Source organism: Nycticebus coucang, chromosome 1, assembly GCF_027406575.1.
Source record: "Nycticebus coucang isolate mNycCou1 chromosome 1, mNycCou1.pri, whole genome shotgun sequence".
Lineage (NCBI taxonomy): Eukaryota > Metazoa > Chordata > Mammalia > Primates > Lorisidae > Nycticebus > Nycticebus coucang.
Window position 1 is genome coordinate 103,682,485 of NC_069780.1, and position 24,663 is coordinate 103,707,147.

General features: G+C 39.9%; 1 protein-coding gene across 3 annotated transcripts in view; it reads left to right on the top strand.

Annotated features, from left to right (window-relative positions):
• The first annotated feature begins 2,704 nt into the window (after positions 1–2,704).
• The window catches only part of GPM6A (glycoprotein M6A), a 220,721-nt gene continuing 198,762 nt past the window's right edge, over positions 2,705–24,663 (top strand). For 2 of the 3 annotated variants that reach the window (XM_053585285.1, XM_053585323.1), the window contains exon 1: positions 2,705–2,904. In XM_053585285.1, the coding sequence (XP_053441260.1) occupies positions 2,901–2,904 (4 nt within the window). In that variant the 5' untranslated portion in view covers positions 2,705–2,900. The remainder of the gene's footprint in view (positions 2,905–24,663) is intronic. The other variant, XM_053585312.1, reaches the window with a different exon arrangement.

A 24,663-nucleotide genomic window follows, 5' to 3' on the forward strand; every position in this document is an offset into this window, starting at 1 on the left:
ATGAAAAATCAGAAATACTGGAGGGATTGGAATTGTGAATAGAATGTAATAATGGAGGCAATAAATTAATTAGGTTTGTTTATTGAATTACCATATAAAATCATATAAATTATTAAATTTTAGTTGAAAAGTAATACCATCTCCATGCCTGAGATCTAGGATATTGATACCATTTATATAGTCACTATAAGGAAGATTACTTAAACATCAAAAGTTCGATATATTCGCCTATAATGATAATAAACCACAAGAGAGACAGCATCACAATTTTGATTATTATATGATAGTATATGATAATTTGTATCTTTAGTGTATTTTAAAATTCTTTCTTTTACAGAGAATGCTTAAAATATTTATGAATCACACTCAATGTTGAAAGATACCACCATCCTTCTTAAGAATGTGGCAGTCCAGGCCTGGTGAGGACTACCTGTAATCCTAGCACTCTGGGAGTCCAAGGCAGGAGGATCATTTGAACTCCAGCATTTTAGAGCAGTCTGAGAAAGAGTGAGACCCCATCTCTAAGGAAAAAAATAGAAAAATTATCCAGGCTTTGTGGCGGGAGGCTAAGGCAAGAGGATTACTTGAGCACAAGAGTCAACCAGGTACAGGAGGTCACGCCTGTAATCCTAGCTCTCTGGGAGGCAGAGGTGGGTGGATTGCCTGAGCTCACAGGTTTGAGATCAGCCTGAATTAGAACAAGATGTTATCTCTAAAAAAGAAAAAAAAGATAGCCAGGTATTGTGGTGGGTGCCTATAGTCCCAGCAACTTGGAATGGAGGCAAGAGAATCATTTAAGCCCGAGAGTTTGAGGTTGCTGTGAGCTATGATGCCACCGCACTCTACGAAGGGTGACAAAGTGAGACTCCGTCTCAAAAACAAACAAACAAAAAAAATGCGCAGTCCACCTGGATACTAACAGACAATATCATCAACTAATTAAGGTCATGGGTTCTGTAGTATTTCTTGGGTATGAATCTCATTTTCCTGTTCAATACCTATGTAGATGTGGGCAAGTACTTAATCTCTTTGTGGCTTAGAGGGGAATAACAATATTTCCCTTTTGTTATGAAAAGTATATGAGATAATAATACAAAGTTCTTAGAACAGTGCCTGACACTTAGCAAGTTATACTCAGTTTATATTTTCATTTTTATATTTTAGAATCAGGATACAATTCCTTCAGGAAAACATAAGAATAGTTCTAATTTTAGAGCTGTGATATGTAATTATAATATTATCTTGGAATAGGTCTTCAGGAAATAGGTTGTAAGTTGTCTATAATGAGTGATCCTGAAGATAAGGTTAATTAATTAATAAATGAAACTCCAAAATGCATCACTTATTTTTATTGAACTGAAGAATTATCCCCTTTACCTTGCAGTTCATGTTAGTCAATTTCCAGAATGGTTGATGTGTTGAAGATTTTTAACTTTTATTGACCACTTCCTTTACCCTCCCACAAGGATAAATTTCTCTTCCCATTTAACTGAAATACATTGACAACATTCCTGCCAGAAGTATTCCTCTTCCATTACGTGAGAAATAGCTGTGCAAGAATTTCTGTGCCAATGTAACGCTATACATTACACTTACCTATGTGTTCTGCTAAAGATATTCTTATTCATGTTCTATATTACATCTTCCCCATTAGATAGCCAAATTCCTCAAGATTACTGACCACGTCCACTTTATTTTATTCTCCCACTTGCTCACAGCATAAATTTGTATACTTTAAGGTGTGTTCTGCATTAAAAAAAATGAAGCTAGAGACACTTTGGGGAGTGACTGAAATAAATTCTCCAGTGTGAATTCTGAAAGAACCAGGTCAATGGCCCATGGAATTACATAATTTTTAAAACTGTTTTAGCTTGAAGGGACCTTAGAGATCACTTTTTCTAGATCCTTCATCTTACAAATTAGGAAAGGAGCCAGGGTGACAACTTGGCCCTATTAACTGACAAGGCCACATCTCTTCAGCCTCGTCAACTCCCTCTTGAATTGGGTGGTTTATTTCCAGGTGATTTCTGCATATTAAGGGGTGTGTGCTGTTTATAGGACTTTATCACCTTGCCAGATAACAGAAACAAACATATTACACTTAGAAGAAAGAAGAGATGACAAAATTGTAAATTAAAAGGAGATATTTTTTCTTCTTCTTGTCTTCACATCTTTGTTAAAATTTCGGATTAATCTAAGGGTACAAACGATTAAGTCACACTGTTTGCTTTTGTCAGGTCAGGTCCCTGTTGTAGCTGTGCCCCTCACCCAGGAGGGGTGCCACGTGCCCTTACATTAGGTGGGAGCTGTAGTAAATCCTCTACTGGTTTCATACTAGTATTGAGTACATTGGATACTTGCTTTTCCATTCTTGTGATACTTTACTATGTTCTCCAACTCTATCCAGGATAATACAAAAGATGTAAAAGTCTATCTTTTTTTTTTTAATGGCATTCACATCTTTAATAAGAAAAAACCGTACGTATAACGAAGACAAGAGACTATTTTAGGGAATATACAATCACCATAGCAGATTCGTCTTTGCTTCTGGAATTCTCTTTTTCTAGACTCCATTTTAGGGATCATTATCTTGGCTAACCAGTCATCCGTGGACGACGTGTGTGCATAGGAGTGTTTCGGGTATTAAGGAAGCATGCGAGTGCAGGGAGACTCGCCTGAAAGCCCAAAACGCAGCCTCCGAGGCAGGTGGACAGGAGGGGGGCGGTGTCCGCGCCCCGGCGGAGTTCCCAGGCGCCTGGCAAGTTGTGTCGGCTGGGAGGGGCGAGGCTGTCACTTGCCCGGGCGCGGGGAGCCGGAGCGCGGCTGGGACAGCTTGGCCCCGAGCAGCTCCGGGTCGCTCGCATTCCTCTGAAGACCGGGGAGAGGCCAGACTCCGGGCCATGGGTGAGTGCTCGTGCGGGCGCTGGGCTGCGGGGAGGAGGACAGTGTAAAGGAAAGCTCTGCGCCCCCTCGCCCCTCACTCCCCTCGCCTTCTCGGGACTTTTTCTGAGAGCAAAACTAAAGGGGCTTCGGTGGCACCGGAAGGCGAGAAGGGCGGGCGTCTGTCCCAGCGAGCGCACCGGGACGGAGGCCTGGGGGCCTCCTGGACTCTGTGCCTGGGGCGCTGTTTGAGGAATAACGACCAGGAGACCCAGGATTCAAAAGAACTCGTGGATTCCAGGGAGGTGGCTGTCCTCGAGCGTCCCTATGTCTGACCGTGCCATTTGGGGAGCGAGCGGAGATGGGGCCAGAGGAATGGAAACTTCGTAAACTTCCAGTTGGTACAGGTTTGGGTAGGAGCAGGTGCCAGGGGCAGGGCGAGATTGGGGACAATGGCTAGTCACTGTCCAAACTGAATGCCCCCTGGCACAAAGATTTGCAGGTGACGCCTGGTCCTTGGGTAGGCGACTGGAGTCAGAGGGCGTCAGCTCTGGGTCCGACCTTCGGGCCATGGAGTGGGGCGTCGCTGGAGTTTCTAGACACAGTCTTGGAGTTGAGCGGCGACAGCTTGGAACGGCCGCAGGAATGTGACTGAGTGGGGTGGACCGGTGGGAGGGCCGGGAAAGAAATAGCCGATTCACAGCCAGCCCCGGCATGGGGAGTCAGTTCCAGGAGGAAAGTTGGGGAATCGAAGGGGGGTCCCCCACACACCTGTGCGCGCGCGTTCGCTGGGCGCGTCCATCCGTTCGCGGAGGGCAAGGTCGCCTTTTCCGCGGTCACTGATTAGCCATCGCTGGCAGTCGAGGGTGGGGGGTGGGGGTGACCCTTCAAACGCCAGGGGACTGGCTTCTTCCGGCCCGAGTCCACTGGGCGCCCCTCCCCCTGCCGCGCTCTTGTGCTTGGTTGCTAAGGATCTCCAAGGGGGCTCCGGGCCCGACGTGCTCGGGTGGAAATTCCGATATTCCCACAGGCCCAAGGATTGGGGGCTGCTTTGACTACTAATCGTTGCAGTTATAGACACCGGCCAACTCGGAAGAAAGGAAGAGAAAAAGACAGAGAAAGCTGAGGACATTTTTGCCTATGAATGTTAACTATGGTCACAACATTCAGAGTCTCTTCTTGCTTGACCCTGGAAGAGAATTCAAAAGACTCATTTTTAGGGCATTTTGTATAGAACACTGTTGGAAACGATCTTAAGGATGGACCGCCTTTACGTGTTTTTTGCAGGAAGTTTTGCAGGTTGGTAAAGAAAGATGGAGCACCTTCCGTGCCCAGCTCTTGTTTGCTTTACTTATTTGGTTATTACTTGAGCACATGAACTCTAGTGAGAACCCCGCACGGCGGGAAAGCTCTCACAAATGGAAAGCCAAAATAATTGATTTGATGCCATCTAATCATGAATTCAAGATGCTATTTGGATCAACATAGTAAAATGTCTAGAAAGAATTACATAATGTACCAGTGTAAAGTCCCTTCAGAGGACTATCAAAGGGTAAGGCGTTCATAATTTCAAAGTTACTTGTTTCTCTAACTTACCTTTCCACACTCTATGAAAACAGTTGGCCCTGGATTCTGCTTCAATGTCCACATCTAAATTGCCCATCATCCCAAATTATAGGGAGAGGGGATGGAGTTACAACTGAGTAGTTAGGATAATCCTAAACTTGGTCTGTAACTCTCAAAAACACTCTTTCCTATCTGTCATCTGATAGACACTTACAATGTGTCCACTCCTCCTTCGGCCAGGAATGAATTACTTTTTCTCATTTGTGACTGAGGTCACCAAAAACTCATATGAGGTGTCAGGTGGCCAGTGGGAGCCAGTGGATAGAGGGAGCAGGTGAAAAGTGAGGGGTCAAGGAAGGGGAGAAAGAAGAAGCAGGGAGCAGTGGTGAATGGGAGCATGAAGTCAAAACTCAGGGCAGAGACTGAGAAATGAGTTTAAAGACTTGATAAATAGGTGGGAGGCAAGTGAGAGAAAGAAGGAAGGAAATGCGTATGAAACATGGGAAACATTTAGTCACTTAGGGTCGTATTTCTCTTCTTCCTTCTAATTTACTGATGTTACTTAAAAGCTCTTTCATTTAGTGGTAGTAGAGATAGTTGAACTTTTTTTTTTTTCCAGATTAATGTGAGGGTACAAACAATTAGGTTACAATGTTTGCATTGGTTAGCTAGAGTCCCTGTTGTTGTTGTATCCCCCATGGTACAGGAGGTGTGCCATGTACCCTTACATTGTACCCATTAGGGGGAGGTTAACCAATTCCCCTCTCTCCTCCCCTCTTCTCCCCTCCCTTCTCCCTTCCCCCCACCAACTTTGATTGAATTGAGTTTTTCTCTTATGCAGGCATGTGTTAATTTGTCTACTGACTTTATGTTAGTATTGAGTGCATTGGATACTTGCTTTTCCATTCTTTTGATACTTTACAAAGAAGAATGTGCTCCAACCCCATCCAGGTTAATATAAAAGATGCCAAGTCCTCATCTTTTTAATGGCTGAATAGTATTCCGTGGTACAGACATACCACAGTTTGTTAATCCATTCTTGGGTTGACAGGCACTTGGATTGTTCCCACATCTTGGTAATTGTAAATTGAGCTGCAATAAACAATCTAGTCGAATGTCCTTATGATAGAAGAGATAGTAGGATGTTTAGTGTTGAAATTCAAATTTCTAGGATAAGAGGGGAAACCAGTGTGGGAGGTTGCTGGACTGTGGCAGCAAACTGAAGCCATCTTTCACCTGGTATTGTGACAACTGAAATTTATCATTTAAAGAAAGGAAGATGGTGCTTTCAGGGTGAATGTAGCAATCCTGTTTTTCTCAGAAGAAATCTGAACTCTGGTACTCTGGAAGAATGAGAGTAATTGGTTAATCAAATATTCTGAATAATTTATAGTCATCATATCTATAATGTACAACGCTAATCTCAAAAAAATGGTTATTTGCAAAGTAGGCAAATTGAAGTGTTGGCATCTCTTCTTCTTCTTTTTTCTTTTCTTCCCTCAATAATGCCCTCAGCTTGTCTAGGTATCAAGGAAGGTTTTCATTCTGCTCCAAAATTCTGCTTTCCAGAAAAGATACAACAAAACATTTCATACCAAAAGATGCTGGACTAATCCTTTGCTAAGAGTATTTACATTTAGCCACAAGGTTAACTTTAACCTGCAAGCTCTCTAATTATGATGGAATTTCAGGCTCCAGCAGAGAGCCAGGTCAGGAATTTTAAAATTTCTCCTCTAAACACATCAGTGCTGCTCTGTTTGATCACATGTATGTCATAAATGTTTACTCTGAGACCATTAATCTTTATTTCGTTTTAAAAAATGATGTTGGATATTATTTAGTTTGGCAGGTGATATTATGGAAAGTTTCATGGAGGCTGCTGTACTGAAGCTCCTTTGGAGAGATATGAAGAATTTGGGGAAGTGTTGTTCTAGGTAGAATAAGGTGATTTGAGGGGAACGGTAGGATGTAGAACTTGATTGACAGAATTGTTCTTATTTTGGAGAACCTTCAAAAGCAATGGGAGGAATTTAGAATTCACAAAATAGGAAATAGGGATTCCTGGAAGGTTTTTGAGCAGGGAAGAATTATGATGAGATTAGTGTTTACGTGTTAAGGAGATAAGTAGAATATATTCAGGACAAAGAATGAATTGGAGAGGACAAACCCACTAGTCACATAATTCCAGTAATCACAGACTGTTGTGATCTGTGTCTATGCCAGTGTAGTAATGGTGGCACTACAGAGCCAAAAAAATGGATGAAGGATTCATATATGTCTAAAGAAAAAAATGTATGCATTAGACAATTGAACAATTAGGAAGAAAATGAATAATGGATATTCTCTAATGATTTGAAACCTTGCAGATGGGGTTAATAGTGGATCCCTTGATAGAATATTTAAAGGTTAAAGCAGATGGTTTATTTTCTGGGTGTTTTAGACTGCAGATTAATTTCATTTTTGAAATATTAATTAAGAAGTGATAGTGCTGTATGTTAAATACATACATTGAGTAGGCTGGAAAGATATAATGAAGATTTAATCAGAGCACAGAAACAAAAAGGTAAACAAAGATTTGAGGGTCACCAACCTTTAGTAAGGGATAACTCCCATAATAAATTTTCCATTTGAAAATGAGAGTACAGGGAATACTAGCTGAAGGACAGGGAGGGTAAGGATAAACGCTGTTCAAAGGACGAGGGACACCAACTACAGAATATGGACAAGATGACCTTAAGTGAGAAGGGTGAAATGTGATGTCCTAAACATAAAGGGTTACATGTAAGTGTTTTTACAATTTTCTTCATTTTGTTTTATTTATATTTGTGTGAGTACAAGATGGTGTTTCCTGAGGTTGCTATAAGTCCTAGAAATGGTGTCTTAACCACTGACAATATTTACCGTAGGTACACTTACCACTATGGTTAAATCCTAGTATAAAAATATCAAACAAATATATATATATATGTGTGTGTGTGTGTGTGTGTTTACCAACTATATATATAGCATGTATGTATTTAACAAGTATCAGAGCATAAAGGAGATGATATCTAATAAACTATAACTCCCTGCTGACTTATTCCTTCTCCTGGGCATAATATTTTGTGTTTACTATTTTCTTGCATTAAGGCAAAAAAAAAAAAATGTGTAAAAGAAAGTGCTGAAATGGAATTGTGCCTTCAAAAAATTCTGAAGGCACAGCATTATAGTTAGTAGGTATTTTCCACTAAGATAAGCCAACTGTTTACTTCAGTGTAGATTTAAAGTACCGATAATGAACACTGGATGCTCAGAGTTTTCTACATTTCTTTTGTGGTTATAGAAATACTAGATAGTGCAAACAAAAAAAAACCCAACCCCCCAAATCACAAAGATGTACTAGATATATGAGACATGTGTGACAAGGTTACCCATTATTACCACTGTTTGACACATTCTTTCCCTTGTAAAGGAAGATTTAAAAAGAGAAGAATACAATTTTATTTCTCAATTGTATGAAGGCAGTCTGGAAAGGAGCCATCCATGCAGTGTGGAAAAGAGAGACACATGTGGCTGGATGCTTTCCGGACATGCCTGGTATATAAGAAAGCAAATTCAAGGTGACAAGTGTTTAGAGAGGACAAAGCCAAAGCAGCTATTAATATAAATGTATAATTTATCAATAACTGATTTCTGAGGTATACATGATGTAGACATTACTATAAAATTTAGTATTTTCAATCAGTTTCATTCATTTCACAGTCATTATCTTATCAGACATTCCTTTACCTATCATGATAAATACACCCAGGTTTAAATAAGCTGAGGGTGAAGTGATGCCCAACTCAAGAAAGGTAAAAAAATTTTAAAGCATCTGGCATGGATTTGTAGAGAAGGGAACACTTTTACACTGTTGGTGTAATCCACAAACTAATCCAGCCTCTTTAGAAAGAAGTATGGAGAAACCTCAAAGAACTTAAAATAGGCCTTCCATTTGATCCTGAAATCCCATTACTAGGCAGCTACTATCGAGAAGAAAAAAAAAATCATTTTATCATAAAGACATTTATAATAGATTGTTTATCTCAGCTCAATTTACGATCGCCAAGATGTAGAAATGACCCAAGTGCCCATCAACCCATGAATGGATTAACAAACTGTGGTCTGTGTACACTGTGGCATATTATTCAGCCCTAAGAAAAGATGGAGACTTGACATCTTTTGTGTTAACCTGAATGGAGTTGAAACACATTCTTCTCAGTGAAGTATCACAAGAATAGAAAAGCAAGTATCCACAGTACTCAATACTGATATGAAGAAGACAGTAGATGATGTGACACCCACACAAAAGGAAAACTCGATTCAATTCGAGTTGAGGGAGGGGTGGGGAGGAGATGGGCGTGCTTCCCCCTCTGGGCACCAGGTGGGGATACATGGCACTTCTCCTGAGGAGGGGGACACCGCTACAACAGGGACTTTACCTAACAAATGTAAACATTGTAACCTGTATTAATGTGAATTTTTTTTAAAAAAGAAAGAAACATTTTAAAGCATTCAGTGAGAATTCGCGTATCTCCCTGCATCTTCTTAACAGAGCTGTGGCAGACTTTTTGAACATGGGGCGACCAATGAGGATTGCTCCTCCCCCTAAAGCAGCCTTTTCAGTATATTTCAGTACAGATTATTCCATAAGGGTCTGCGTGAGGGTCTAGCACATGTCCGCTCTCATCCTGCACCTAATGACCTAATGAAAGGTGCAGAACAACTACACTATCAGATTCCCAAGGACTTAAGCTTTCAGTGGAGATATAAAACTTGCACACAGAAAACTATTTGAGGATTTTACAAGATTAGGTATAGAGATCCAGATTAAACATAAGCATTGCTAAAGCCATTAGTCAGGAATGGAAGCCATTGGGGGGTGCAGTCATCAAGAGAAGTGTTTTGAACGGGTGCTTTGCAGGAATGCTGGGTGTCTGTGGCTCTGTCCAGAAGGAGGGGTGGTGGGAGTGTGGGATGGCCCAAGCAGGAAGAGAGCCACAGGTGGCATGAGTAGGCACGGGGGCGTCTACATCTGCTTTCCCTCAGGCTCTGTTATGTGAAGGCTACTCATTTTTTTCATCCTTCATGACCTCTTGAATAGAATATGGGGGCCACAATTAATAGAAATTGTCATAACAGTGAAAATGCTAGTGCCTTGGTGGTGGGCAGTGCAGGGCTTCTGCTAGCTTTAGCTTCATCCAGGGGTCACTACAAAAGGTGTGAGTCAGACTGTGTCACGGTCCACTATTTCACTTCCAAGAAACACAATGTTTCTGATTCACTTGCCACGTTTCAACTTGCTCTGCTACTCGATATTGCTGGGAGGGGTCCGTTTCTTTAAATCCACGTAGATTTTACCTTTCTGGATTATTGTGTATCTCAAAACTTTCATAATGACCACATATCCTTCTTTTTTTTTTAATAAATCATAGCCGTGTACATCAATATGATCATGGGGCACCATACACTTGGTTCATAGACCATTTGACACATTTTCATCACATTAGTTGACATAGCCCTCTTGGCATTTTCTTAGTTACTTTGCTAAGACATTTACATTCCACATTTACCAAGCCTCACATATACCCTTGTAAGATGCACCACAGGTGTGATCCTTTCAATGCCCCTCCCTCTACCCACCTCCTCTCATCCTCCCCTCCCTTTCCCCCTTCCCCCTATTCTTAGGTTGTAACTGGGTTATAGCTTTCATGTGAAAACCCTAAATTAGTTTCATAGTAGGGCTGAGTACATTGGGTACTTTTTCTTCCATTCTTGAGATACTTTACTAAGAAGAATATGTTCCAGCTCCATCCATGTAAACATGAAAGAGGTAAAGTCTCCATCTTTCTTTAAGGCTGCATAATATTCCATGGTGTGCATATACCACAATTTATTAATTCATTCGTGGATTGATGGGCACTTGGGCTTCAATTCCATGACTTAGCAATTATGAATTGGGCTGCAATAAACATTCTGGTACAAATATCTTTGTTATGATGTGATTTTTGGTCTTCTGGGTATATGCCCAGTAGAGGGATTACAGGATTGAATGGCAGATCTATTTTTAGATCTCTAAGTGTTCTCCATATCTCTTTCCAAAAGGACTGTATTAATTTGCATTCCCACCAGCAGTGTAGAAGTGTTCCCTTTTCTCCACATCCGTGCCAACATCTCTGGTCTTGAGATTTTGTGATACAGGCTAATCTCACTGGAGTTAGATGGTATCTCAAAGTAGTTTTGATTTGCATTTCTCTGATGATTAAAGATGATGAGCATTTTTTCATATGTCTGAAGGCCGTGCGGCCTGTCTTCTTCAGAGAAGTTTCTCTTCAAATCCCTTGCTCAGCCTGCGATGGGATCCCTTGTTCTATTCTTGCTAATGTGTTTGAGTTCTCTGTGGATTCTGGTTATTAAACCTTTGTCGGAGACATAACCTGCAAATATATTCTCCCATTATGAGGGCTGTTTGCTTGCTTTACTTACTGTGTTCTTGGCTGTGCAGAAGCTTTTTAGTTTGATCAAGTCCCAGTAGTGTATTTTTGAAGCTGCTTTAATTGCCCGGGGGGTCCTCTTCATAAAATACTTGCCCAGACTGATTTATTCAAGGGTTTTCCCTGCACTCTCTTCTAGTATCTTTATAGTTTCATGTCTTAAGTTTAAATCTTTGATCCAGTGATAGTCTATCTTAGTTAATGGTGAAAGATGTGGGTCCAGTTTCAATCTTCTACAGGTTGCCAGCCAGTTCACCCAGCACCATCTGTTAAATAGGGAATCATTTCCCCACTGGATGTTTTTAATTGGCTTGTCAAAGATTAAATAACGGTAAGTAGCTGGATTCATCTCTTGGTTCTCTATTCTGTTCCAGACATCTACTTCTCTGTTTTTGTGCCAATACCATGCTGTTTTGATCACTATCGATTTGTAGTATAGTCTGAGGTCTGGTAGCGTAATTCCTCCTGCTTTGTTTTTATTTCTGAGTAATGTCTTGGCTATTCGAGGTTTTTTCTGATTCCATATAAAACAAAGTATTGTTTTTTCAAGATCTTTAAAGTATGACAGTGGAGCTTTAATAGGGATTGCATTGAAATTATATATTGCTTTGGGTAGTATGGACATTTTAACAGTGTTGATTCTTCCCAGCCATGAACATGGTATGTTTTTCCATTTGTTAACATTCTCGGCTATTTCTTTTCTTAAAGTTTCATAATTCCCTTTATAGAGATCTTTCACGTCCTTTGTTAGATAAATTCCCAAATATTTCATCTTCTTTGGTACTACTGTGAATGGGATAGAGTCCTTAACTGTTTTTTCAACTTGACTATTGTTGGTATATATAAAGGCTACCGATTTATGAATGTTGATTTTGTAACCTGAGACGCTGCTGTATTCCTTGATCACTTCTAAGAGTTTTGTAGTAGAGTCCCTAGTGTTTTCCAGATATACAATCCATATCATCTGCGAAGGGCGAAAGTTTGATCTCTTCTGACCCTATATGGATACCCTTGATCACCTTTTCTTCCCTAATTGCGGTGGCTTAAACTTCCATTACAATGTTAAAAAGCAATGGAGACAATGAGCAGCCTTGTCTGGTTCCTGATCTGACTGGAAATGATTCCAATTTAACTCCATTCAATATGATATTGGCTGTGGGTTTGCTGTAGATGGCCTCTATCAGTTTAAGAAATGTCCCTTCTATACCGATTTTCTTAAGTGTTCTGATCATGAAGGGATGCTGGATATTATCAAAAGCTTTTTCTGCATCGATTGAGAGAATCATATGGTCTTTGTTTTTTAATTTGTTTATGTGCTGGATTACATTTGTAGATTTACGTATATTGAACCAGCCTTGAGACCCTGGGATAAAACCGACTTGGTCATGATGTAAAATTTGTTTGATGTGTTGCTGGATTCTGTTTGTTAGGATCTTGTTGAATATTTTTGCATCTATATTCATTAGTGATATCGGTCTATAATTTTCTTTTCTTGTTGGGTCTTTTCCTGGTTTGAGGATCAGGGTGATGTTTGCTTCATAGAATGTGTTAGGTAGTCTTCCTTCTTTTTCTACCTTTTGGAACAGGTTGAGTATTATAGGTACTATTTCCTCTTTAAAAGTTTGGTAGAATTCTGATGTGAAACCATCTGGTCCCCAGCTTTTCTTTTTAGGGAGGTTTTGTATGGTTGATACTATTTCCGAACTTGATATGGGCCTATTCAACATTTCCACTTGATTCTGGCTAAGTCTTGGAAGGTGACGTGCTTCCAAGTATTGGTCAATTTCCTTCATATTTTCATATTTCTGAGAATACAGGTTTTTGTAATATTCATTAAGGATTTTTTGGATTTCTGAGGAGTCTGTTGTTATATCGTCTTTGTTGTTTCTGATTGATGAGACTAGAGATTTTACTCTTTTTTTTCAGATTAGGTTGGCCAAAGGTTTATCTATTTTATTGACCTTTTCGAAAAACCAGCTTTTTGATTTATTTATCTGTTGTATTATTCTTTTGTTTTCAATTTCATTTAATTCTGCTCTAATTTTTGTTATTTCTTTTCTTCTACTGGGTTTGGGGTTGGAATGTTCTTCCTTTTCCAGTTGCTTGAGATGTCCCATTAAGTTGTTAACTTCCTCTCTTTCCGTTCTCTTGAGGAAGCCTTGCAGTGCTATAAATTTCCCTCTTAGAACTGCCTTTGCGGTGTCCCAGAGGTTCTGATAGTTTGTGTCTTCATTGTCGTTTTGTTCCAAAAAATTGGCAATTTCTTTCTTAATCTCATCTCTGACCCAGGTATCATTCAGCATAAGGTTATTTAACTTCCATGTTTTTGTATGAGTATGCAGATTCCTGTTGGTACTCAGTTCAAGTTTTATTCCATGGTGGTCCGAGAAGATGCATGGAATAATTTCTGTTCCTTTAAATTTACTGAGGTTAGACTTGTGACCTAAGATGTGATCGATTTTGGAGTAAGTTCCATGGGCTGATGAGAAGTATGTGTATTCAGTTTTGTTGGGATGAAATGTTCTGTAGATGTCTGCTAAATCCAGATGTTGGAAGGTTAGGTTTAAATCTAAGATTTCTTTGCTCAGCTTCTTGCTGGAGGATCGATACAACACTGCCAAAGGAGTGTTGAAATCTCCAACTATTATGGAGCTGGCGGAAATCAAGTTGCTCATGTCTGTTAGAGTTTTTCTTATAAATTGAGGTGCATTCTGGTTGGGTGCATAGATATTAATAATTGAGATCTCATCATATTGAGTATTACCCTTAACAAATATGAAGTGACCATTCTTATCCTTCCTTACTTTTGTTGGTTTAAAGGCTATTGTATCTGCAAATAAAATTGCAACACCTGCTTTTTTCTGATTACCATTTTCCTGAAATATGGCTGACCATCCTTTCACCCTGAGTCTGTATTTGTCTTTTAAGTTAAGATGTGACTCTTGTATGCAACAAATATCTGGCCTGAGTTTTTGTATCCAGTCAGCTAACCTATGCCTCTTTAGAGGACAGTTTAAGCCGTTCACATTAATGGAGAATATTGATAAGTCTGGTGAAGGTTTGGGTATTGAGATTTTTCAAAAGTCCAGTGGGCATTTTTAATCCTTTCACCAGTGTGGAAATTGGAGTTTGATCTGAAGTTTCTGAGTGTGTTTACTTTTGTGGTGTAGGATTGGGTTGGTCATTATGGAGGATAGGTCTGAGAATATCCTGAAGAGCTGGTTTGGTTATGGAAAATTTCTTCAACATATGAATGTCATTAAAGTATTTAATTTCTCCATCATAAATGAAACTCAGTTTAGCTGGGTATAAGATCCGGGGTTGAAAGTTATTGTTATTTTGCTTTAGGAGATTAAAAGTTGATGACCACCCTCTTCTGGCTTGAAAAGTTTCAGCAGAGAGATCTGCAGTCATTCTAATGTTCTTACCTTTGTAGGTAGTGGCTTTCTTTTGCCTGATAACCTTGAGAAGTTTCTCCTTCATGTTAACTTTAGTGAAGCTAATTATGATATGTCTGGGGGATGACTTATTGGGGTTGAGTCGTGCTGGGGTTCTGAAGCTGTCCGCTATCTGAATTTCAGAATCTTTAGGCACGTCTGGAAAATTCTCTTTCATAATTTCATGCAGAAGGGCCTCTGTGCGCATCGATGCCACTTCATTATTTTCTGGAAGTCCTATTATTCGTATATTTGCCTTCTTCGAATTATCCCATAGGTCTCTGAGAGAGTGATCTGTTTTTGCTCTCCATTTCTCTTCCTCTTTGAGAGTTTGGGAGCGTTCAAAGGCTTTATCTTCCATGTCAGAAATCCTTTCTTCTGCTTGCTCCATTCTGTTGCAGAGGGATTCTACTGTATTTTTCATATCTTGAAGGGCTGCAAATTCTTGCTTCAGTTTGTCTAAGTCTTTGGTGGTTTTGTCTTTAAATTTGTTAAATTCTTGAGACAACTTCTGAATTTCTCCTTGGATTCCTAATTCCATTTTATCAATCTTGTCTGCAATCCAAATTCTGAATTCGATTTCTGACATCTCAGCCAGTTGTTTATGAATGGGATCTTCAATTACATCCTCCATATCTTTCCTTGGGGGGGTTGATCTATTCTGGTTATTCATGTTACCAGAGTTTTTTCTGCTGATTCCGCCCCATGGTTGTTTTACTCCCTTTGATTTTTCCCCTGGGGTTTAGTTGAGGGTCCGTTCATTGTTGTGGCCTGAGAAACTGGGGCCCTGTCTGGTGTGGTGGGGCTAAGTGGTTCTGACTTATTTTCAGCTGGCTTCCGTTTGACCCCAGTGAAGCACTTGCTCTGTGTTGAAGTCTCAGTTCTCTGAGTCGGCCCTGCCCTGTAAGTTTCCTGGGTCTGTGAGTCACCTCAGGCAAGTCCTATACTCAGGGGTGGCCTCCTCTGGTTGCCCAGGGAGGCAGGGGGTGTGGCTTCAGCCGCCTCAGGGAACTGCCACTCTGATGTGGTTCTCCCCCAGCCTCACTCCTGTGTCCCAGAGTCAGGACCAACCAGCCCCAGTTCAGGCACTGTCCATGCCCCAACAAATCCACCAAGAATCTGGACTCCTGGGGGACAGGTCTCCAGATCACAGAGTGAGGGTCGGGTGGGGCACCGGGAGCCCAGAGCCGCCGGCAGCAAGCACACTCAGTTCCTCCCAATCTTTAGCTCCGCGGCACCGCCGCAGCCCAAGCCTCCAGGTTTCTGAGTGAGGGCGGGGTTGGGGGAGCAGTGGGAGCCCATGGCCGCTGGCAGTGAACACACTCAGTTCCACTTAGTTCATTGCTCGGCCGCCCAGTAGGTGCTCAGGTCTCCAGATTACAGAGCAAGGGCGGGGGGAGCACCGGGAGCCCAGAGCCCAGAGTCTCTCACTCGGCGGCAGCGCCGCAGCTCAATCCTTCAGGCTTCAGAGTGAGGGTGGGGTCAGGGGAGCAGCTGGAGCTCATAGCCTCCGGCAGTGAACAGACTCAGTTCGACCCAGTTCCTTGCCTGGCCACACGGCAGGCACTCAGGTCTCCAGACCACAGAGCAAGGGTGGGGGGAGAGCCGGGAGCCCAGAGCCTCCGGTAGCGAGGTCCCACAGTTCCACTCAGTTTTATGCCTGGTTGTATTGTTGCCCAAGGAGGGCTGCTGCACCACGCCTCAGGGAAGCGCCACCCTGGTGAGCGTCGCCTTCCGCTGACTGTCCTCACCTCTCTCCCGTGCCCCAGAATCAGCGCTGACCAGCCGCAGCTTGGGCACTGTCCTCTTCCCTCTAGAAGTCACCCAAGAATCTGAACTCCTGGAGGACAGGCTTTTAGACCTCAGAGAGAGTGGAGGGAAGTGCTGGGAGCTCAGAGTTGCCGGAAAAGGATATTTACAGTTTTATACAGTTTTATGTCTGGCAGGAGAACATCTAAGCACCCTAGTAAGGGAGGTAGGTCCAGATTTTAGTAGGTTTCTCCCGTGTAGTATAGGGAGGGCCTTTGATTTCTGCCTGTTTGTTTGTGGGGTTCTTAAGCCAATCAGGTGGGGGAGGGGGGACTCCCGTCAGCTTGGTGGTGGGTTTTGTACCTTTTGTTTGTGTCCTTGTGGTCGTAGCTCTCCTCAGCGGGGTTGATGTGCGTTCTTCAACTTTCTCGCTTGGTGCTGCTTGAATCCATCAGGTTACTTGCTAAATTTTCGTCCCTTAACTCTCCTTCAGGACAGGAGCCTCTGTGGAAAGCTGGCTTCAGTTCGCCATCTTGTCTCCACAATCCACATATCCTTCTTATCCCCTCACCTTGTTGCTTCAACTCTGAACTTCCTCCTTGTCCTCACACAGCTGTTACAGACTAGTGCCATTTACCTTCTATCTGTTCCAACCTGTCATTATTTTCTTTCCCTCAGTCTGGACCAAATGATCCAGAGATATAAATATTCTTAGGTAATATTTTTGGCTCTCCAGACCTTTCATTCACGAGTCTGGATTATTGCAGCCCAGATTGAAGGAAGACTTGATATAAGGGTTCGGAAAGTTGTTCTACGACGTGGTTATGACATGGCAGCATTTCCAACAGAGATCTGAACAGACTTGGTGACAGACATAGTAAAAAGGGAGAAAATATGAAAAATAATGAGAAGAAAAATCATCTTTTTATTTGTTAGAAAACAAACCAGAAGAATTTGGAATTCTGAAGACATGGGGACAAGTGATCAAGAGAAAACACAAGCAATCTAAAAATAGTCACAATTCCAGCAACTGCCAATTGATTAAACTGTATATATCAAATTCCATGTTGTTAAATAGGAGGATGATGTGTTATAACATCTACTAACCTGATAATCTATTGGGTTGATTTGTTGGTCTACTTGTCTAGAGAGATGTTCTGTTAACTTCTTGGTACCCCACATGTTCCTTCCTCCCTGGGAGCTGGGTAAGAAGATGAACTTTACAGACGACAGTGCATGTGACCATCATGTAACTGGTTTCATGCCTTAACCAAACAGAATCTTCCAATAAGCATTAAAGGTGCTGTTTCTCACTGACTGCCCTAATACAATCAGAATTTAAAAAAAAAATTGACCAAAAGATGTAAGCACATTTAATTATAAATGAAATTATTTTTAACATTTTTAACTACAGACTGTAACTGAATTAAACATTTGAAACCTTAGATGTCAAATAATGTTATAACCAGTGATTTTCAATTGGTGTACTGTGAGAGGATCTTAGGTGTGTTGTGAAAATTTTGAAAGATCATTAAATTATTTTTGAAAGAAGTTCAATGCACAGTAAGTGTATTCTTTTTTTTTTTTTTTTTTTTTTTGCAGTTTTTCGGCAGGGGCCAGGTTTGAACCCGCCACCTCCAGTATATGGGGCCAGCACCCTACTCCTTTGAATAAGCGTATTCGTTTTTTTACTATTTTTTTTTGATTGACATAATTGAAATATGCTGTGGAAGCTTAACTATAGGTTCAAGTGCACTGTGAGATTAAAAAAAAGGTTGGAAAACACTGTGGTGTGAGTGAAGTGTTAGGAATGAAGGAGGACAATAGCATCCTAAAGATCAGTAGCATTTTGATAATTTCTCCCTTTTTTCATACTGTTCAATGCTTTAACAGTTGTACAACTTGAGATGAATGACAAAGAATAAAAATCCCTTTTTCCTAAGACCTGAAAGTTCACACTCTTGCATGTAAGTCTCCATAATTCTGGGGCTCACTTCCAATTTCTTCTTTTCTGTCCCCTTGTTCTCCCCCCACTCTTGCTCTTTCTCAGCTTTAAAATTTTTTTTTCTTTCATAGACAGAGTCTCACTCTGCCACCCTGGTTAGAGTGCCCTGGCATCATCATAGCTCACAGCAACCTCAAACTCCTGGGCTCAAGCTATCCTCCTGCCTCAGCCTCCTGAGTAGCTGGGACTATAGGCGCCTGCCACCATGCCCAGCTCACTTTTCTATATTTAGTAGAGATAGTCTCTCTTTTGTTCAAGGTTGTCTTGAACTTCTAAGCTCAAGAGATTCACCCACCTCAGACTCCCCAAATGCTAGGAGGCTTTTAAAGGTGAAATGATGAATGTTTGAAGAAGCTATTATTTGGGAATTTGAAAGACTCATTCAATCTTCTCTTGTCTTCTATATAAAGGGCTGACTCAAAGCAACATAATTAAAATGAAACACAACATAATTAAAACAAAGCGTTCTGAATAGATAATTTGTAAAAATCCTATTGGATAGTAGTAGCTGTGCCTTTTCATTTTTCATGGACACCTTCTGGAATTAATATGCAGCGCTGTGTGCAGAGCAATTTCTGGAACGCACATGTGTATAGGGAGCATCTCCCTACCAGCAGGCAGGACTTTGCTATGATCTTCTAATTCTTGTGGGGACCACAGAATCGGGGTACAAGTGGCTATTTGCTGTCCTCAAATTGAGTCCTTCTGTTCATTTTGTCACTGGCTTGCTTCTTCTGTCCCACTGGCTGTAGCTCACTGTTTATTTACTGGCTGCTTAGTATGGAAAAACATCCCATCTTTGAGCATGGACAACAGATCAGAGTAATAAGCCCATTACGCTACACTGGGTATAATCTTTGCCTGTTAGGCTCTTGGCTGGTTTTGCTGGGTTTTACCATCCCGAAAGTTTGAAAAATTCAACTGCTTTGTGGGTTGTTGTTTTTCCTATTCTTATTAACACTTGCCAAATCTTTTGTCAGGCGCCTTTAGACCAATGACAGCTTCTAGGTCAAGTTTCAGTTTTGATCATTGCATCTTTAGAAGGAAAGCTAAGGCTTGAAATAGCCAGTTCCTTTTCAGTGGTGGCAATGGTCGCTGATTAGCTTCATGCTGGTTGTTGAAGTCATGGCAACAAGTCCCATTTAACTATCTTTTAGGCATCTCAATGAAGTTTCTTTAGTCTTTGACTATATAACCACAAAAACGTTTCATCTCCTAGGGAAAATTAATATATTCTTTCTCAGGACAGCACCTTCATGGAGTTAATTAAGCATTCTTTTCCAATGTTTATTTCTGAACGAGTAAGCTGGAAATTTTTTGTACTCTTTTCTTTTTTCTTCCAGTTTTCATAATTAGGCTTTCAGTAGACTTAATCTTTTAATTTTAAAATGATTAACTGTCAAGTTTGGGGCACCATTGCTTAGGTTACCAAGCTAAACATACCCAGCAATAATAGAAAGCAGTGCGTTGAAGTTGGGTAGAGCAGCCACAACTATTTACAGAGATTTTATGTGCACAAAGGCTTAGAATATTTTGTAGTCATGACATTGTTCTAGGAGGAGATAGCTATGGTTGTTCTGTTATTCTAGATAAGAGTACATTTGGGATAAATGTCTATATTAAATTCTACTATATAAAATGTGAACACCAATGGAATTTTTTTCCATTTCATTATGATTTCTGTCTACATCAAAATTCCCTTAGTGGTATAAAATTGTAAAGTTTAGACTTTCCCCAGCAGGCTAATTGGGGGAAAAGGGGGTTATGTTATTTAACTTTATAAATCAATTGAACAGAATTTTATATTCTCAAAGTCATTAATTTCTAATTAAACCTAAACATATCTGCCTTTCTTGGCAAATTTATGGCATTTTCATTGCAATTTTTGATTTACTAAAATTTGTTTTCAATTTCTAGATCCACTGATTTGGAGCAAGAATTTAACCTCGCTAAGCTTCAGTTTTATCTGTAGGTACAATAATAATGGTACCTACTCATGGAGTTTTTGAGATGAAGAAAAGTATGTACCGTAGTTTAACAGAGTGTCTGACTAAGAGAAGATATTCCATTAATATAAACACATACTTTATTAGGAAAGTCATTTTGTCTAACTAAGTTTTAAGTGTTAATTTATTTAGAAGTGTATTGGATAGGAAATTAGATTTTTAAGTATAAAACAAACTTCATTCACATTACTGCTTATTTTTTAAAAGACGTACTGTATTCATTATTCATATGTTTTCTTAGGAATAAACTGATCAACTATAGCTTTTATGGTTAGGAAGTGATATTAGGAATAAGGTAGAATTAAGAGCTGTAGAATTAGTAGTAGAATTGAGATGTCCCTAATACAAAGAGATGATAATTACGTGGTGACAGATATGCCAATCATCCTGGTTTGATTCATACACATACTATGATTGTATCAAAACATCCTAGGTACCCTAATTATGTAACTATAATAGTTAAAATTTTAAAAAAATTTAAAAAAATGGCTGGAAGTGGGCTAAGTGGTTGACTATAAAGGGGCAACATAATTTTTGGAAAATTTTTCTGTATCTTGATTGCAATGGTGAGTGTGTAACTATATATATTTTCCACAAGTTGTAGAGCTGTAAATCTATAAAGGACAAGTTTAACTGTGCAATGAAGTATATTTCACTAAAAACTAGATAAAATGTAAATCAAATATGTTTAAATATTACCCTTGATTGATTTTGAGTGGTAGATTATTTTTGTTAGTTATATTATTTTATGCTTCCTCCTCAGATAAAACAACCAAATAAAAAAGATTTTCCCAAGTTGTAATAAATTAAAAATAATAGGCACTAGGTAACACTCCCCCCATTCCTGCCCAAATCATGTGTATACTCCTCTCTGTCTCTAATCTTTCTTTTTATCCCTCTATTTCCTTAAGTTTCACACAGTGTATGAAATTTGCTGTTGTTAGACATAATAGAAGTGAGAATTTCTGTAAGTTACTTTTAATTAAAATGTTTTGATTTATTCCACCCTGGGCATTCATAATATGTTTCCTTTTATATTGTACTAAAAATTGAATACATTTTTAATGGCAAAATATGCTAAGAACCAGAAAAGGAGCTGTATATTTGATGAGCTGGCATATTGATTGGGAGCTTTTGGACCCCTAACTCCTGAGAAGTGATGTGCACACACATCTTTTCAGAAGTCACATCACTATGATTATTGCCATTTCATATTTTTTTCTAGTTTGAAGAAAAACGCATCTTGGCAAGGTATGGTGGCTCATGTGTGCTCAGTCCTAGCACTCCGGGAGGCTGAGGTGGGTGGATTGCTTGAGCTCAGGAGTTCAAAACCAGCCTGAGCAAAAGCGAGACCCTGTCTCTACTAAAAATAGAAAAACTGAGCCAAGATGATCACTTGAGCCCAGAAGTTGGAGGTTGCTGTGAGCTATGATGACACGGCTCTCTGCCAAGAGCGACAAAGTGAGATTCTGTCTCAAAAAAAAAAAGAAAAGAAAAAAACACATCTTCACAAGCCTGTCTTGGTTCCACTCAGTAGAATTTAGAAACATAATTATTATTTTATTCCATCAAACCAATTCAGTGCTTATTTTAAGAACCTGAATTTATTTAGGAAGAGCCTTCACCCATTTACTAGAATATTCTAGTTAGTAGAAATCGACCTTACACATAACAGATGGTGATAATAAAGCCTTTCTCAGGAAGCAAGCTAAATAGTTGTGGTTCTGGGGTTCAGATCTTATTTTCATTAAATTTAAAACAAATCTTGGGTAATTTGAATGACTTACTGGGAGGCCTCAAGTTCTTTTTATAGTCTTTAACTTTTGTAAAATTATGATTCTTACTTTTAAGGTTTGTTGTATGAATTAAAGATATGTAAATTTTCTCACACAATACCTAGACTTCAGGAGATATTCAAAATCAGCTGTTATAAATCTTATTATTGGGCAAAATAGTACTGCTAATTATAGTCAGAACAAAATGATAAATCAGGTAGCAGTCAATATACTCAACCACATAGAAACAGCTATGAAATTCACAGAGCAGGCAGCAGATGGTTCTATTAGTGTTACTAATTCTACTATTATTTCTGGCTATTAGTGTTAGAAAACTAAGTCGATTTGGCCTACTTCCAGAAATAGTTTCAATCGATTCAGCTCAGAGTCTAGACATTTGTTCATTTGTTGTTATTGGTGGGGGTAGTGGGTTTTTTTTGGCAGAGTCTCACTGTCACACTGGGTGGAGTGCCTTGACATCATAGCTGACAGCAATCTTGAATTCCGGGGCTCAAGTGATCCTTCAGTCTCGGCCTCCCAGAGTGCTGGGACAGGCATGAGCCACCATGCCTGGCCCCAAAACCTGAGTTAGATATCAGTGCAGAGGCTTTGTTAAAGGCCAAACATGGGGAGGGGAGCGATCATTTACTTGAGTGAATTCCAAGTAGTTCAGATTGGCTGGTGTGTCAAGAGAGAGTCTTGGGAGAGGTGAGAGAACAAAGGTGGGATATGTGCATATGTGACCTCATGGTTGTGTTGGACAGTTTCCATTTTACCAGAGCAGCATGGAGACATTGATTTTAAACAGGTGGTTGACCTGATCACATTGCTTTTAAATGTTATTTGGGAAGCCTTGTAGGGGGTCAGATCTGGAAGGCACAAAACATAATAAAAGATCTACTCCTACCTGAAAAAATTATTACGTGACAAATGATGAATTAAAAAATTTGAAGTAATAAAAGCTGGTGAGAAAAATCAGTATAAAGCTTCATATGATTTATTAAAAAGGATGAGTCAGGTAGAGGTAGAGCAGAAGTGAACAAGAGTACTAATGATTTGAGTGAACCGGTGGAGAGACATTTAGTTCATCGTCCTGCTCCTGTTTAGCCATTTCAGTGCCCATTAGCACCTCCATGGGTTTTGGAGACAGAGAAGCTGAATCAGGTCTTTGTAAGGTTCATTTCATTCAGAATAGCTTTTCTGAAGAACACTTGGTAATTTTTTTTAATTGCAATTAATAGTCACAGTGTGGTTTGAGTTTAACTGAAAATTTCATTTATTCATCACGTCCCAAGATCTCATTAACATGTATGATTGAGTTGGAAGTGATTTTAATTATTTCGTTGACACTTTCAATGACCTTCTTTAGCCTGTGATAATTCGTAAACTTTCCGCAAAATTTTAATTTGACCACATCAAAGAAGTCACAACTTTAGTAAGATGGGCCCTACTGAAAACAACAAAAGTATAAGCAGCCAAACAATATTCTAAAGCTTTGCAAAATTCGCTTCAGGATTAGATGAAAAGCTGGGTAATTTCTTGGATCTTGGATCATGCCACCTTTTTTTAAGAATTAAGTTTTTTCAGCTTTAGAACTATGGCTCATGCCTGTAATTCCAATACTTTGGGAGGCCAACTTGGTAGGATCAGTTGAGGCCAGGAGTTTTAGACCAGCCTAGGCAATATAGGGAGACCCCATCTAATAAAACACACACACACACACACACACATGCCAGGTGTGGTGGTAGGCACCAATAATTTCAGTTACTTGGAAGGCTGAGGCAGGAGGATGGCTTGAACCCAGGAGTTTGAGGTCGCTGTGAGCTATGATGACACTACGGTATTCTACCCAGGGTGACAGAGTAAGACAAGACCCTGTTCGAAAAATAAAAGAAGAAATCCCTCATTGTGTAAACTCTTGAAGTGGATCGCTTTTGGTTTGAAGAGATAGAGGGGACACTTCATGCCTCAAGGCTCAATATTCACAATACTATCTAGTCATTGACTTCAGAAGCTCTTGTGTCTAGAACAGTATTTCCAACCTTTTTGAAAATAATTTAATGATCAATCTTTCAAAATTTTCATGGCACATCTTAGATCTTCTCACAGCACACCAGTGTCGCGCATCACATCCGTTGAAAATCATTGCTCCAAGAAGTTAAATCCCCTTAATTTTGTCATGTCTATTTCTTTTACCATCTGGCTCATGACGTACCATGAGCCTTCTCTTTTTGAGATTGGTAGTTGCTGTTACACACACATTTTCTTTGCCTCAACATAGCATTGTGGTGGTATCATTGCCAGTCATAGATGACGGTCATGTGGTCATCTACTCATTCCCAGGGACCCTTAACGAGCACACATGTCTACCTAGCACTGTTATGCGTTGTGGACCCCAAGTTGGTAATACAGTATGTAAAGGTGATAAATATAACTGCAATTGGTAAATATTAACAGTGGTATCTATTATTGCAACATAGAAAAAGAAGTCACTAATTTTCTCTTCATAATCAAAGAAGAAAATTTTGGAGAAGAAAGAAGAATATCGAACCCCAAGAAGGAAGAATATACCAAGTAGAGGTATTAGCACATGCAAAAAAGAAAAGCAAAACAAAATAAACGAAGAAAAAAACCAATCCAGAAACAAAGAATTGTCTAATTTTTTTTTTTTTTTAACAAGGAACATTCTCTAAACTTCACACAATAGGCTATATGTGTGTATGTGTGTATAGT